Consider the following 17,671-nt stretch of genomic DNA (forward strand, 5'->3'; position numbering starts at 1 on the left):
GTTGTTTTGGGCGTTAATATAGATTGAGAAAGCTTTGTTCCGGAATCCGGGTTAATACGATCAAATTTAAAGTTTCTCCATACAACGTTGACCCACTCTAATATATATAGAGAGGATAGTATAGAGAAAGTGGATATAACGATACAATATATTAGGAAATGGACGGAATAGAGATTGAACCCATGACCATCTGCATTTGAATAAGAAGCGGTAGTCACTAGACCACCAAGGCCGCCATCATTTTCTGAAGAAACTACTGGAAGATCTCATGAAGAAATCTCTGAAAGAGTTTCTGAAGCAATCCTATAAAAAACTCTGAAGTATTCTGTAATCCATGAAGAAATTTTCGAAGGATTCCCTAAAAAAATCCCTAGAAGAATTTCTAATGAAATATCTGGTGGAGAATTCATATATAAAAGAAATCCATAGACAAATCCATGGAGAAATATCATTTCATGACGAATTTCTTACAGAATTTCCAGATAAAAAGGAATCCCTGAAAGAATATCCAAAAGAATTTCTGAAAAAATATGAAATGTTTTCTAAAGAAATTCTTAGACAAATTTCTGGAGGAATTCAGAACTTTTGATTTTCTGAAGGAATCGCTGAAAAAAATCCATTCGTAGTCGTTGAGAATGAAATATAGATGTAATATATGAAGGAATACAAGATGAGGAAAATTTTTGGAGGAAGCAAATTTTATAGTAAAAGGTGTTTTACTCAAACACATCTAAAGCTGCCCAAACATACAGATGCTTATTTCAATTAAAGTACTTTTCTCAATAAGTAATGGCACAACCATTAGCATTTGCACATCAATCTACGCAGTCGGCTGATTGATAATCTCACCTCACATTTAACTTTATCCACCTTGCGCAAATCTCACATCTGTCGTCCCCATCAACCCCCACAGTCACACACAAGTTTAACCTTTACCCGTCCGGACCGCGCACTCGGGGAACCGCCAATCCGCCGGTCACCCTCTCGCCAACGCCCTCTCACCGGGGACTCGCGAACAAACAAATATCACATCGCAAACAAGCCAGCGAGCCAGCAGAACCAGAAAGATCACTTCTATTAGATTGAATTTTATCATCCATTAAAGGCAGTCTCCGCGAGGATAATTTATTAGGTCTGTAACTCATTAAAAATGCGAGTCCCCCGCACGTCCCTCTTCACAGCCTCCCCCATCGATGATGACGATCATTGGATGTCACGTCGTGCGTCTTTGCTCGCTTGCTCACTCGCTTGATCTGACTGCCCATTGTCGATTCATCAAACCGCGAAGTGATGCACTTGTTGGCTTGTTGGCGGTGCAAAATCTCAGCGGAGTTTAATGTCACTGCTGGCTGCTGCTGCTGCTGCCATGGCTTGTTTTATGTCAGCCATTTGTTTTCCGCGAGCGGATGCCACCAGTCAGTCAGGGGGTAGCGATAATTGTCACCTAGGGTTTTATAGCGGTGTCTCTCATTAGGTTCGCCCGATCTCTACCACGGGCTGTGGTGAATGTCATGCACCGTGCCAAAGCCAAAGTGAAGATCTTCAGACACGAGCAGCAACAGGTTGATTTGTTTTACGGCGGCGGCGGCGGCAGAGGTGACACCAAGCACACTCGTGTCTGGATAACGAACTGCTTCCCTCGCTCAGTTATCTCCCAATTCGTTTGAGCACAGGTCGTGAAATTTTGATGGGTGTTGAAAGTTCTTCATTAGTGGGAAGAAATATTGCGTTTGCTAAATGAGATATTTCGCAAGTAGCCTCAGTTACAAGCCAATAATTGCTGACTTGATCGAACAAGATCAAGAAAGAAGTTAGCAAAATTGTTCAACTCTGAATCGCCACAAGCACCAAAACTAGAACAAACGAGCCAAACTGAATCCAGAGCGGATTTGCTGACATTTGCGTGTTTGAACTTCATTTTTTTTTCGGTGGTGCTCTGCTCTAGAGTTGGACAGGTTTCGTTGTTGATACGAATTTTATAGTTTTCGATTTGCACTATAAATTTAAAACATGGTGGTTTTATAAATTACCGTTTGTGTATGAGAAGATCGCCATTAAAAAGGCGACCTCTTGATACGTGTTGGAAGCGCTAAATCTGTTAGATGTTCCGATGCTAAGCTATAAATTGAATTAATTATGCATACATTTTTGTTACCGAATCGAGAGGCCACTGGAGCCATATTTTTTGCTGGTTTCCAGTTTAGGTATGAGAGCGAGAGATCGAATTGTATTGAGCAGGCGAAGAATGAACCATTTATACTAAATGCGGAGATATTAGTTATTTTTGGTTGACATTTTTAAATATAGTCTAGAATTCTAGGATTTTTTGCGGCAAAGCTAAAATAGACCTGGTTCTTCCTCCCGTTGATTTGAAATCAGTGATTGATTAATGAATTGCTTAGATGATCGAGACTCACTATACTATTTATAAAAAAAAAAAAACAATTAGCAGCAAATTTCAACAAAAACTCTCGAAAGAATTACTGAATCAAAACAAGTTGTAACGTGGTGAATTTCAAATATATTAGTTCATAAAAGACTCCCGAAGAATCATCAAATCTCACTATTTTTGAATAGTAATTCGGATTTCTTGAGAATTCCCTGTAGGATTGATGAATATATCACCAAATCCGATTTCCATGTTTTACTAAAGTGACTCCAAACTTTTGACTGATATCTCGTGGATATCAGTTTGGAGATTCGCCCTGGAATCCTGTGAAGATTCTCCCTGGAATCGCGTGGAGATTCTCCATGGAATCTCGTTGAGATTTCCCCTGAAAGCTCGTGGAGATTTCCCTAGAATCTTGAGGAGATTACCCTGGAATCTTTTGGAGACTACCCCCCTGGAATTGGAATCACGTGGAGATGCTCCCAGGAATCTCTTGGAGATTACTACCTACTAAAATTTGGTGGAGATTCCCCCTGGAATCACGTGAAGATATCTTCTGGAATCTCATGGAGATTCCACCCCCCTGAAATCTTGTGGAGATTTCCTCTGGCATCTCGTCAAGATTATCCCTCTGGACTTTCGTGGATATTACTGCTGAAATCTGGTGGAGATTACCCCTAGAATCACATGGAGATTACCTCTGAAATCTCTTGGAAATTTTCCTAGAATCTTGTGGAGATTTCCTTTGGAATCTCGTGAAGATTCCCTCTGGAATTTTGTGGAGATTTCCTCTTGAATGTTGTGGAGGTTCTTTCTGGAATATTGTGGAGATTCCTCCTGGAATCTTTTGGAGATTCCCCTCCGAAATTTCGTCTAGATTCCCTCTGGAATCTCGTGGAGATCACCCCTGGAATCTTGTGGAGATTCCCTCTGGGACCTTGAGGAAATTCTCCCAGGGATTTCGTGGAGATTACCCCTGAAATCTCGTGGAGATTACTCCTGGAATTCCGTGGAAATTCCCCTCTGGAATCTTATGGAGATTCCCTCTGGAATTACGTGGAGATTCCCCACGAATGCTGTGGAGATTCTCCCTGGAATCTTGCGGAGATTCCCCGTGGAATATCGTGGAGACTACCCTTCTGAAATTTCGTCGAGTTTTCCCCTGGAATCACATGGAGATTCTTCATGGAATCACGTGGAGATGCCCGCTGAAACCTCGTGGATGTAACCACTAAAATCTCGTGAAGATTCCCCCCTGGAATTTTGTGGAGATTTACCCTGAAATCTTGCGAAGATTCCCCCTGGAATCTCGTGCAGATTACCCTTCTGGAATTTTGCCAAGATTGCAGACTACCACTCTAAAATATCGCCGAGTTCCCCCCTGGAATCTCGTAGAGAGATTGTGGAGATTCCTCCTGTCATCTTGTGGAAAACCCTGGGATATTGTGGATATTTAATCTGGAATCTTGTGAAGATTCCCCCTGGAATCTCGTGGGATTTCGTCAAGATTCTCCCTGGAATCACCTAGAGATTTCCCCGGAAATCTCGTGTAGATCCCCCCCCTGGAATCTCGTGCAGATTATCCCTATGGAATTTCGCCAAGATTGCAGACTACCACTCTGAAATTTCGCCGAGTTTCCCTCTGGAATCTCGTAGAGAGATTGTGGTGATTCCTCCTGTCATCTTGTGGAAAACCCTGGGATATTGTGGATATTTCATCTGGAATCTTGTGAAGATTCCCCCTGGAATCGTGTGAAGATTACCCCTGGAATTTTGTGGAGATTCACCTGAAATCTTGCGGAGATTCCCCCTGGAATCTCGTGCAGATTACCCCTCTGGAATTTCGCCAAGATTGCAGACTACCACTCTAAAATATCGCCGAGTTTCCCCCTGGAATCTCGTAGAGAGATTGTGGAGATTCCTCCTGTAATCTTGTGGAGAACCCTGGGATTTTGTGGATATCCCCTGGAATCTCGGGGAATTTCGTCAAGATTCTCACTGGAATCACCTAGAGATTTCCCCGGAAATCTCGTGTAGATCTCCCCTGGAATCTCGTGGATATTCCCCCTGGAACCTTGTGGAGATTTCACCTGGAATCTTGTGAAGATTCCCCTAGAATCTCGTGGAGACTACCCCTCTGGAATTTCGTCGAGATTCCCCCTGGAATCTTGTGGGGATTTTCCCTGGAATGTTGTCAAAATTTCCCCTGGAATGTTATGGATATTCCGCCTGGAATACTGTAGAGATTCCTTCTCGAATCTTGCGGAGATTCTCCCTGAAATTTCGTGGAGATAACCCCTGAAATCTTGTGGAGATTCTTCGTGGAAACTTGTGGATATTTCCCCTGGAATGTTGTGGATATTCCCCCTTAAATGTTTTGGAGATTTCCCCTGGAATATTGTGAAGATAATTTCTGAAATTTCGTGGAAATTTCCCTGGAATCTTGGGAGATTTCCCTTAGAATATTGTTGAGATTCACTCTGGAATATTGTGGAGACTACCCCTTGTTGTAAAGATGCCCCTGGAATCTCGTGGAGACTACCCCTCTGGAATAACGTCGAGATTCCCCCTGGAATCTTGTGGAGATTCTTCCTGGAATGTTGTGGAAATTTCCTCTGGAATGTTGTGGATATTCCCCCTGGAATACTGTAGAGATTCCTTCTGGAATCTTGTGGAGATTCTCCCTGAAATCTCGTGGAGATTCTTCGTAAAAACTTGTTAATATTTCCCCTGCAATATTGTGGATATTCCTCCTGGAATGTTATGGAGATTCCCCCTGGAAGTTTGTGAAGATTCTCTCTGAAAACGTGTGGAGATTTCCTTTGGAATATTGTGAAGATTACTCCTGAAATTTCGTGTAAATTTCCCTGGAATCTTGTGGAGGTTTCCCCTGGAGTGTTGTTGAGATTCCTTCTGGAATATTGTGGAGATTACCCCTTGTTGTGAAGATGCCCCTGGAATCTCGTGGAAACTACCCCTCTGGAATAACGTCAAGATTTCCCATGGAATCCCGTCGAGATTCTCTATGGAATCTCATGGAGATTACACCTGAAATATCGTGGAGATTTTCCTGGACTTGTATGATTCAAAATTCCACTTCTAGAAAGCGCTAGAGGGTTATACAGGTTTATAATGTTGTTTTTTTAAGTATCCTGATTATTTAGAAAGATGGTTGCTTTGGCACAGTGGTTTGATAGGTCAAGACTTTTTAGTTCAATCTCCAGTGGGCTCGACTTTCTACCACTAGCCGACGCTAGTTTCAAATTTGCAAAAAAAAAACTTTACCGAAGACTACAACCCTCAAAGATACATTTCTGGAGCTCTAGAGAGTTGTATATTATGCGGAAACTGTTCTAGAACAGTTGAAGTATATCTAGATCAAAATAAAATAATGTACCGACTAATCCGAAGTATATTACCGAGGGCTGCTACCTTCCAAGAGGCATATCTAGAACTCTGGCACGTTCTAACGAAAAAAAAACAACTAATCTACGTTAGTTACAGCAGGTCTTTTTTTTACGCGGTTTTCATTTACGCGGCCGCGTAAATGAAAACTCCATACAAAAAAAAAATCATCGTGTTATTTTTGCATGATTCGTCGAGAAATGGTGAGACTTTTTTCACGCGGTTTTTTGAATTGGGATTTTAAGTTTTGAAAAATGAATTGATTTTTTGATTTAATACGAAAGAGCACCTTTTTCTGAGTCACTATGATTTTTTTCAGATTTTTAGAACTTTGTTTAGGTACCTTAAATCAATTTCAAAAAGATTTTTTGAAATCACCTTTTGACGGCTGGGCAACTGTTTGACAGCTCCGCCCAGTACAAACTGCGACGAGGGGTGATTCGACAAATCGCAACCATACAAACTTCAAATTGATTTTAAAATAGGTTCCCGGACTCCAAAATTCATGGAAATGTGGATTTCGGCTCAGTTTGACATGCAGATTCAGAATATCAACCGTAAACACCGTTAAAGAAGCCAATTTTGAACTGAGTTTTTTTTCACGCGGTACGTATCCCCCGCGTAAAAAAAACCTGACTGTATACCAAAACCGAAGACGTAAAAGTATAGCAAAGATCGACCTGAAGCACTCTGCCGAAGACTGCAACCATTTTGAATGCATCTTCAGAACACTACACCGACATTCAAAAAGAAAAAAGAAATGTCTAGAACAGGTACTGCTAATCTAGATCAAAATCGATGGCCTACAAATGTGGTACCAATCAATAATCCAATGCATTTTACCGAAGACCCTCTAGGCTGCATATCGGGAACACTAGAGTGTCGTATTGAACGATAAAACTTATCTAGACAAGCTTCAACAGATCTAGATCAAAACCAAAGACATAAAAGTGTAGTAGCAATCAATATAGATGATTTTGTTGCATACCTCAATCCTCTAGGATGCATGGCAATTGCTCCTCTGCATTATGCCTTATTATCGGAAATCCCGTTTTGCAGTCTCTTAATGTTGTTTCGACTTCAATTTAGCATGCAATTTAAAAAAAAAAATACAAGATTTCTTAATAATGTTCCTTACTCACGATATTCTGGAGCAAAAATGAGCATCCTTAAAAATATGAATTTTGTATGAAATAAAAGTAGACATTTAGTATAGGGTGATGAACATTTAGAAACTTGATGGAAAGGGGGATGGCTTTCTCAGTCTTTGAATCAAGAACGATTTTTAACTACATCCCCGATATTCGGCCTAGGAATTTGGCCTTTTTTAAGAATCGTAGTGTCTTCCGTCTATCGTTTTGCAAATGCTATGCTTAGTATTTGTGTACAGGGGATAGACAAAATGATCGGGACAGGCAAAAGTTTTACTTTTCAAAAAATGTTCAACTAGCTGTAACTTTTCGAAACGTGCAATCAATATTCTCAAATTTTCACTGTGAGTTGATCAACTAGTTGTGTATCAGTGGACTAAATTTGGAAAAGATCGGGCTATTCTGCACGAAGTTATAAAGATTCTAAAAAAAGGTATAATTATCCGATAGCCAACTTTGGGCTGTTATATCTCCGGATTCAATGAACTTTGACCATTTAAGACTTATATAATGAGAATGCCAGAAGGATATGATAGGCAAGGCATGCTACTGGAATGCCATATATTAACCCATGATATATATGAACTATTAGAATGATGCTTGTTGGAATACCTAAACAATTTTGAAAACTATCCATCGATAAACAACTAGTAGGTTTTATTAGTTATTAGCAATGTAATCCCTTTCTGAAACATTTGAAACTGTATGTGTCTATCATGAAAATATCAACTATACATTGCATCGTGATCAGTCATTTTAAACAAATTTACATAGCTCATAGAAATTAGGTAGCTGCGCAAAAAAATAGAATATTTTTTTCAACATTTCACGTGCATTTGTCTTACTGTGTACTAAAACGAAAATTTCACCGTAAATTTCCGTTTAAATGGCTGAAATAACTTTCTTTCATCGGTTTGAAGTTCTCCTGAAAAAAAATCAGACATTCACTGTGGGTTTAGCAACAGAAAAAAAAATCTCGAACTCAACTTAGTCAACCTCAAAGTAAACAAAAAAATCTGAAAAATGAATATTTATTTAAACCAAACCAACATTACTAACCACGACTTAGATACAATCTGTACTAGTTACCTCCAACAAGTGGAAAATTATTACTTGGACAACTGCGGTCACCGGCCGCAAAAAGAGAATTCACAATCTCTCTGCAATAAACCTCCGCACCATCCCCACCACCCACATCAACCGGTCGATCTCATGGGGAAATAGTTTCCATTAGAAGTCTTTTCTATTCGGTCACCTCGCTCGCCATCATCGTCGTCGTCGTTTGCAGTGTCGCACTTTTTTCCTTCCACATTCACTCCACAATAACCACACTTTAGAAAGATACATAAAAACATAAATCGATCTAATTTGGAATTTTTCTCTTTTCTCTTTGCTGCGCTTCGCGCGGGGCTACTTCCACAGGAGAAACAGTTAATGAAGATTTACCACAAGCAACGACTCCAGCGAGTTTACTGCACGAGCACCAGCACCACCAGCAGCAGCAGCAACAGCAACGATTCCTACTGCAGCAATCGTCATCAAATCAATCACAGTCGTCGCCGTCGTCATCTTCGGCGTCCTCATCGCCCTCGTCCCATTTGGTACCGGGGCAAGGTGCTGGCAAGTTGTCGACAGTTCGTCGTCGTCGTCATCACAGTCGTAGTAGCTCCGGTGGCGGCAAAAGAAAATCAATCACTTCGACGACCCCGCCGAGACCTCGGACCCCAGCGCTAGCGACGGCCTCGGCCGCCCTCGAGGTTCAGTGTTCAGTGTCGGCAGCACTGGCGACGGCAGCGGCAGCAGCGGCGGCGGCGGCCTTCCAAGCGTCGCCCCGAAGATCTAACCCCCCGACGCCCACGACCTCCTCCGGGCTGCAGTTGGCTCTGGTGTCGGAAAACGGAAACGGCTGCCGGGGGTCACCACTGTCCAACCCGTCGACGACTCCGACCCATGACGACGGCGGTCATTACTCACCCTTGAACAATAACACTATCAGTAGCAGCAATTTCAACAGCCAGGACGCCGCGTTACAATCTCTGAACAAGATGCTTAGCGAGCGGATGTACGACCGGAAGAAGTTCCTGAACTCGCCAACCGCGGGACAGGCCGCGGCAGCTGTAGCGGCGGCCGCTGCAGCCAGTTCGTTCTACGAGAAGCTCCGCAACGGAGCGGCCGAGATGGAGCTGAGCCAGTTGAACCTTATCAAGAACGGCCAATCGCCGCTCGCAGCCAGTGATCTTAGTGCAATCGGTAGCAATAATGGAAATAGTGGTGGGGGTAGTGCAAACGGAGCGGGAACTGGGCTGCTGGTAACGGCTAACGGTACCAGTAGTGGCAGCAGTAGTGGGGCATTGGGGGCCGATGGCAATAGTGGCAATAGTTTGAGTAATAGTAACAACCAAAACAGTGGCAGCGGGAATAATGCAAGCAGTGGCAGCAGCAGCAGTACCGGCAGCATTGGAAATAATAGCAATAACAATAGTATTAAGAGCGAGCGGTTCAGCCCAACTAACAACGATGTGCAATCGACGGCTTCCAGGTAATTTTTATTTGTTTAAATTTTCACCCCTTTCCCGTAAGCTTCATCATAAGTCGTCATACTATTCTGAATATCAAACTTCATTTAAGTTATGTTACTTTGATTAAAGCGGTTGAATAGAGAATACTTACATGTACGCTCTAGTGTAACCGTATAACATTCGAGGGCTGCGCTGTGGATGCTACAGAACATATCGAGAATATAATATGCAGTAGATACGCAGAACCGTTTGAGTATATATCATGAAGTAGGACTGAACAAACTTTAACTTTCAAAAGAAAATGCAGAACAGAGCCAACCAAGTACACTTAAGCTAGACCCCATAATATAGCCCTTTACCGCTTTCCAAGACCAGCTATCTGATTGAAACAGATCAAGCTGTAAACCGTAATCACAAATTTTCTCGCTTTCCAACCATATGTCGTTTTTATGTGCTTTTTTCCTTTCCCTCCGATTTACCATTCCACTCAACTTTCATTGATGGTTTCCTATTTTGACAAATCTTGAAGCTAATGACCCAGGAAATGGGGTGCGCAAACGCACCATCAATCTTCCGTAGGACCCCAGAGCTCGTACGAACGTACATAACGTAAGTTCGTTCCGTTTGCTCCATTCATAGTCGCCTTCGGTCGTCGGTCGCTTCGCCTCGGCCCGGCCGAGGAGATCCCATTCAGCTCAGTTTTAACGATCTCCCCCCGAAGCGGGCGGGCACCCCCAGTAAGAACCCGTGTGTAGTAACGAACGATGATATGTACTTCGCCGATCTCGATATTATGACGCGTCGTCATTCCCATCGTTGCATCGCGTTCGCGGCCCGGCTCAAATTGAGCTCTAAAACGGAAAAATAAATCAAATAAAACACCACTCACGACGACGACCCCAAGTCCAGCTTGTCGGAAACTCTCGGCGGCCACGCGGATAGAGTGGTGTTATGGCCAGCAGAAAGCATCATCTTCGACGTCATCAGTGCCGTGCAACACGATCGTCAAAACGATCATCCGCGCCGACGAAGAAATGCCCATAAAGCCGTTTGCTTCCCTGTCCGTCGGTTGGATTCGGATGAACAAACTAGCCCGAGCAGGGATGCCAGATTGGAAGATTGGTTTCCATGTTTATAAATAATTGATTTACTCTGAAGTGCATTTAGCCACCTTTTGATGATTTTCTATTTCAGTTCTGTTCCATTTTTTAATCTGCATTAACGAGATTTTTAGCCCTAGGCCAGTTCATCTCGCGACCCACGCTTTATTTCCTTTCCGAAGGAAGAACTCACATTTCTTGTGAGTTTGTCGGGAGTGGGACTCGATCCCAAGTCCTCGGTGTGATAATCACGTGCTTTAACCATCACACCAGGTTCGCTCCACAATTCTGTTTCAACAAGGGGTAAGCACTAAACTTCGCTTCGATGCAGTAACAAACTAGAACTTCATTGTGAAATATTCCAGAAGCTCCGTCGAAGAAAACTTGTTGTGCTTCGATATCAAATTTCTTAAAGGCTTCCACCGGCAAATTTTAATGGAGTTTCGATAAGATGATTCACTAGAGAATTCTGAATTATGCGAATTTCCAAAAAAATAGCTATTAATTACTCTAAACATATAAAACAAAATTTCTGTATAAATTCGGAAATTTTCTAGGAGTTCCTTCAAAAATACATTCTGGAGCCACACCGAAAACGCCGGGTAGCCTTCAAACAGTTCTACCAGAAATTCTGCTATTTGTTCAGTGTGAGTGCAAGTGTACGCGGTTTTAATATGAAAATGAGCTGCACTGTGCACATTTTCAGTGTGGAATGCCATCCCTGCCGAAATATACGAAATTTTTGGTAGAACCCACGGAGAAATTTCTTGTGGAACTCTTATATGTACGAATTCGCAGAGGAATTCCTGGAGACCTTCATGATAAAATTTCTTAGGGCATTCTCGACGGAATTTGGGAAATAATTCTTAGAGGTTTGCTCAAAAAAATTCCAGTAAAAATGTTCGAAACACTCCTAAAAGAATTCCCGAAGGAACTCATGGAGAAATTCCTAAAGAAATTTCGTCACTGATTTATTTTTGGAGAAATTTCCGGATGAACTAGGTACCGGACTATAGAAATCATCTAAGGAACTTTTTGGAGAGTATTGAAGACCGATTTTAAATGAAGTCATAGAGAAACTCCCGGCAAAACTCTGGGAGGGCCTTCTGATGGAAGTTCTGAATGAATTCATGGAACCATTCCTAAAGAAATTCCCGAAAATTTGAACGAATTCTCGGAAAAACTGTTAGACGAATACCAACGGGATGATATTTTGAAGGACGAACATTCCTGACAAAACTTCTGGAGAAACTTCCGCAGAAACTTCTTCATAAAATCCCGAATGATTTTTGAAGAAATTTCTGGATGACTGGGTACTGAAAAAAATTAAGAAAAACTACTAAGAAATGACCAAAGGAACATTTAGAAGAGTATTGGAGAAATTTTTAACGGATTCATAGAGAGACTCCCGGCAGAACTCTGGGAGGGACTTGGGATGGAAGTTCCGAAAGAATTCACGTAGGCACTCACGGAAAAAAAAAATCCCGGAAGAAATTTTGAAAGAACTCTCGGAAAACTCCTAGACGAATTCGAACAGGATGAACTCCTGAAGGGATTCTCGGAGAAACTTCTCACGCCATTCTTGAACATGGGAAATAAATTGACCAAGTACTTACTGAAGAAATCTCCTAAAACATCAACAAACAATTTCAAAATAAAAAAATAAAAAAGTGTATTAGAAATCCTGGAAGAAAAAGTAAAAAATAAAGGAAAAAATGTATTAGATATCCTGGAATAAAAAGTAAAAATTACTTAAGGCGACGCTTTTTTTGCGTAACACCCTAAGAAATATTTGAAATATTTTCTAACGAATCTTTGAAGTTATTTTTGAGTGAATTATTCAATAAGCCTCAATGGAACTGCGGAAGTATTTACCAAACTTCTTGTCGGAAATATTTCTAGAAAATTCCCAACAAAAATAGTTGTATAATTTTCAATGAATTATCGAGAGAACGAAAATCTTAATGAAATTTTCCGAAGAAAATTCCAAACAAATCACTGAAGGAATTTCCACAGAAATTTTCAAAAGGATGCCCAAATAAATTATTCGAGGAATTACTGAAGCATCTCAAGAATATTCCTTTTTCAAAAAAAAAAAAAATATTGGAAGTGGAACCCATCACTTTCAGCATGGTCTTGTTAAAAACAAGTGCGTTTATTGCTTAGGCTGGCCCTTACAGCCAAAAAAAAAAACAAAAAAAAGCAAAAAAATATTTTGGTAAATCATCATTTCTACAGAACCTCAAAAGAATTTCCATTTTTCTTAAATTTCGGAATGAATTAGTTGAATTAAGAACTTGTTTTTCAGAATCCCGCAATCTTTTCCACAAACTCTAAAACTCTCAACACGAATGCTTTTGTTTCTTGGATAACCAACCGAAATGGCATGTATGTTAGACCTACGTACTGACTGAAGTTCGTAGGCACCATTTATGTTGAAAATGGACAAATTAAGTGGAAAATTTGCGGAAAAACCACATAGTTCTGGTGTGGTTTGAACTCACGTTCACTGTAAGAACGTGTGGTGAGGCGGGCGTTGGATTCAGGATGGCTTTCTACTACACAGATTCGTTACCTGTTCTGTGGTGAAGTTGTTTAACGCGCCCTGTCTAGCGAACTTAGGGAGACGTGGGTTCAAACCCCACCAGAACTACGTGTATTTTAACTTTTGTCTTTATTGTTCATTCCGAATGGTTTTGAATATTGCTAACTGCTGTTAGGAAAACCAGTTTGTTCAAGCTCTCGGTCCAGTTTCCGAAACTATAGGTAGAAATCACAGTTGTCCCAGCTAACACAAAGTCTTATATGATGTTGAATAGGATGCTAAAGTGGAGGCCATATGCGTACCTGCTTCTATTTAACCGCTTGTAAAGTGTGCGTATATCGCCTCCACTTTTGCATCCTATCCAACATCATATGCGATCGTGTGTTGACTACGACGCTGGTCGAGAATGATAGTTTCTTGTGTTTTCATCAACTCGATTACTTCAAAACGTATTTTTTTAGTAAATATCTTCTACCTTCGGACACGGGATGAACCTGCCTACGGCAGAAAATCCCTAAATAAAAAAGAAAAAAAAATCTGAATTTGGATGCATAAATGTCTCATGTTGCAATAGACTAAAAAAAGAAAAACGCATTTGAAGTTTTAAATAGACTGGTTATTGTCGCATTTGATTGATTCCGACGCAATAAACTATCGAGGTATATTCAACGTTATAATTCAACAACATATTCAACAACGATTTTTTCAGATATTTCCCATTTCTCCTTTCAGGATTCTTTTCGGAACTTTTCTTGGGATGACCCCAAGATTCCTTCCTGGGGATTCTTGCCGATGTTTTTGCAGGATTTCCAAATGGCATTTTGTTCAAGAATTACTCCCAGGTTTTCTACAGAAATGCCCACAGGTTTTCTTCTAGCATACTTTGTCATGCGTTTTTCATAATTTCTGCAAGAACTTGTCCTCTTGGAATTCATCTTGTTATTTCACCACGAGTTTTTTTTTCTAGAAAATTTAGCGGGATGCTCTCGCAGTTTTTTTTCATTATTCCTTCCAAAATTCCTTTTGAAGTTTATTCAGAGTTTCAACTAGGATTTTCACATATTATTTTTGATATGCATCAACAATTTCTTGCAGAGATTTCATCTGGAATTTCTACCAGTGGTTTTTAATGACTTCTTCAAGAATTCGGTCAAAGATTCTCTCAGGAACTTCAGATATTTATGCCGAAATTGTATCCTGAGAATCGGTCAAAACTTTCACCCAGAAATCCCTTTGGGGTACTTTGTGTTAGAATTCCTACAGGCATTTCTTCATGGATTCTCCTCAGATTTCTTCATTTTTTCTTCCTTTTTTTATTCATTTTTTACCGAGCATCCTTCGTTTTTTTTCAGGATTCTTTATTGGTTCACATTTGAGAATTCCCCAGGGATATTTTCCATGATTCCTACATGTATACCATCTGAAATTTCTGGAAATATTTTTTTTTGTGAATCAAAGAATGTTTATTTCTTGATTTTACTTCAAAAATTATTGCAAGGATTATATCCTACATTTCTTCAAAGATTCATCCTGAACATTCTCTAAGGGTTTTTTCAGAACTCCTGCAAAGGTTACTTCTGTGGTTTCATCAGGGATTTTGCATTATTGTTTTAGCGCTCATTCAAAATTTTGTTTTTTGTAAAGATGGCTCCAGAGTGTTACCGGAATATCTTCAAGTATTAATCTTTCGCGATTTTTTGCTGAATTTGTCGATTTTTACTTTTTGCGTAAACTGTGATCCTCTCCAGAAACACCTTTTGAATATTATCTAGGGATTCCATCTCCCATTTTTCTATGATTTTCTGCAAGAGAAGAAAGGGAGAATGAAGTGAGTAGATAGTAAAATAAATGAACCCTTACGTCTGCTAAGGCACATTGCCAGTACACCATTATACTACCTCCTAGTATCCCGATCAGAAAGGCATAACAAAATTATAACCGATTAAGTTATTTATTTCAAAGATTTTTCATAACAAAATGAGTTATAAAATTCGCCGGTTAGGTGTTAAAATAACAAAAATTATATCTAAAATTGCTCTAGTCATAACATAATTATAACAGGTCTTGATACAATTATAACAGGCTTATAACAAAATGAGATATAAAAAATCAATCAAATTATATCACATGTTGTTATAAAGCAGTAATAAATATATTGGGTAAAAATTAAGTAGGGTAAAAATTAACTCATTTTTGGGGTTTTTAGAGTGGAATTTTATTTTTTGTAAAAAGTTACTGGCATCAAAAAACTTCTCCATACTATAAAACCCAGGAACTTCTGTATACTATCAAACCCAGGGATTCGAACCTACGACTGCTAGAACCTAGAACAGGAGCTCGTCGTTTTTACCAGTGAGGCCATCACAGCACTTGAAGTGTGGGGCGATATATGCTGAAATTGTTCTTCATATTGGAAGCTCCACTATAAAAAGATTCACTGATCCAACATACCGGAGAGGGAAAGTATGACGTCACCATACCCAGTTATGACGTCACCATGCACGTTACTACACGATCGATCACGATCAATTCTGACTATACATGTCAATGGTTGCTCCTCCGTGATTGATCTGAACTGGTACCAGTTGCACTGAGATCCAACTGAATAAGGGGCTGGGACATTCCACTTATTCTCAAAGTGCAATTTTAGCAGCTCATGCATATTTGATCAATAACGGCGCCGGCCAAGTCCTTATAGTCAGCTGGGAAGGGAAAGGAATGTTAGAGTGTACTGGTTGTTGCTACTAGAGACCGAGAGCACTCTGCGTCCCCACAACCCGTACGGACTGGGGTATTTGTTAGACCGAAAGGATGGGAGATCTGGGAGTCACCGTTGGGTCGGTGATGCGATCCATGGATAGGGTTATTTATAGTGTTCGTGATAGATTGTGTGGTGAATAAGGTGAATAAGGTCAAGCGGCACAGCACGCTTTGGTTGCATAACTTATAGGCGTTATATATACAATGTGCTGTGAGTGGAAGTTGGAAGGGAGGAAAAAGACTTTTTTCAATTCGTTTCTGGTTCTAGCGATGGCTATGAACATATGAATATACATGAGTTGTATATGTAGAGAAGAGAGAGCGAGAGAAAGTGGATAGAAAGATACAAAGTAGGATGAAAAGGACGGGCCAGGGATTGAACCCATGACCTTCTGCATACGAATCAGAAGCGGTAGCCACTAGACCACCAAGCCCGTCACAGACGTCACCATGCACGTTACTACAGCCCATTAAGTTCCTCAGCTCCAATGGCGTGTGCGTTAGTTGTGCACTAGAGCCAGCGTTCACTACTTCGGAGCTGGAGCCCACATCGCTGTACCTACGAGAACAGACGTCACACGAAACTGTTTTTAATACAGTTGATAGCAATTATATCTTCGTGTTATTAACTAAGTTGAACAGATAGCTAATGATTTTCAAATAGTGAAAAGTGTGTAACTAAGCACTAGTTGCGCCAGCGTTTATTTAAATGTTTAAAGCGTTTTTTGGCATGTTTTATTTCATTATTATTAATTAATGATATTCCTTCTGCAAAGTTGTTCAGTAGTATTATGGCGCTTAAGTGGTGAATGTTTCGGTAGGAATATCCACCGCAAATTCTTGCAGGAATATTCCCTTGGAAGAATTTATGAATGAATTTTAAAAGGATAGAAAAAAAACATTTCCATAATGAGACATTGGTGTAATTGTCGACATTTGTAAAGAAACCTTTTGATAAATACTTGAAGTAATTTGTTTTCGAACACAGAGCGTTCAGGAAATCCAAAGGGATATCAAGACACTTCGTTTCGCTGTTGAACTGAATGTTTTATTAACTTTAACAAACAATTACAGTTCATTTGCTAGTACATAACTATTTCGATCGGCAGATATACATACACATATTATCTATGCGGAAAAAAGCTGTAGTTAATTGTAGTGATATTTACAACAGAGACTGAGTGACCACATACTAAGAAATTTCTAAGGAATTGGAATTGGATTGAAAAGTTTAACTTTAAAACTAAAACTTATTTAATTACTGAGATCCTTCAGAATTTCTGATGGATTTTCCCTGATGGAGAATCCTTTAAGGAATTTTTGATGCATAGGCTGAAGTAATTTGCTAAGAATATCTTAAAGAATCTTCCTTTTGGATTCTCTGAAGAAATTCTCAAGGGACGAAATGTATGTTGGATTTTAAACTTAAGTTAAACCTTGCGGGAAATCCCTATGACGAATGATCTGTACTGTACTCAATTAGTAGTTTAAGGACAGACTTGTTAGAATGCCAAAATGGCCGCCACAATGGCCGACTGTGGCACCTACTCACGATTTCGAGCGCACAAATCTCTTCGTAAACAAAAGCAGCGCACCTGAGCTTCTTATTTTAAACTTATTACAAGTGAGCAAGAACAAAATAATAAAATGCACTGTTGTTTAATGCATGTTTCTTGAGAATTGTGCGTCTGAAGTTCTGATGCACTGTTGAAGCGGGATTTCAAGATGTTTGTCCTTAAGTTGAGAGCTCCGACAGATCAAAGGTGACGTAATCTGGTCGGTAAAATATAATTGGTGAATTG

The 17,671-nt window shown here is 40.2% G+C and overlaps 1 protein-coding gene across 1 annotated transcript in view; it reads left to right on the forward strand.

Moving 5' to 3' along the window:
• Positions 1-17,671, forward strand: part of LOC115266941 (myosin-G heavy chain) — a 310,572-nt gene that overhangs the window by 134,631 nt on the left and 158,270 nt on the right. The window contains exon 2 of the mRNA XM_029873641.2: positions 8,368-9,484. Coding sequence (XP_029729501.2) covers positions 8,368-9,484 — 1,117 coding nt within the window. The remainder of the gene's footprint in view (positions 1-8,367; positions 9,485-17,671) is intronic.

Source organism: Aedes albopictus, chromosome 2, assembly GCF_035046485.1.
Source record: "Aedes albopictus strain Foshan chromosome 2, AalbF5, whole genome shotgun sequence".
NCBI lineage: Eukaryota > Metazoa > Arthropoda > Insecta > Diptera > Culicidae > Aedes > Aedes albopictus.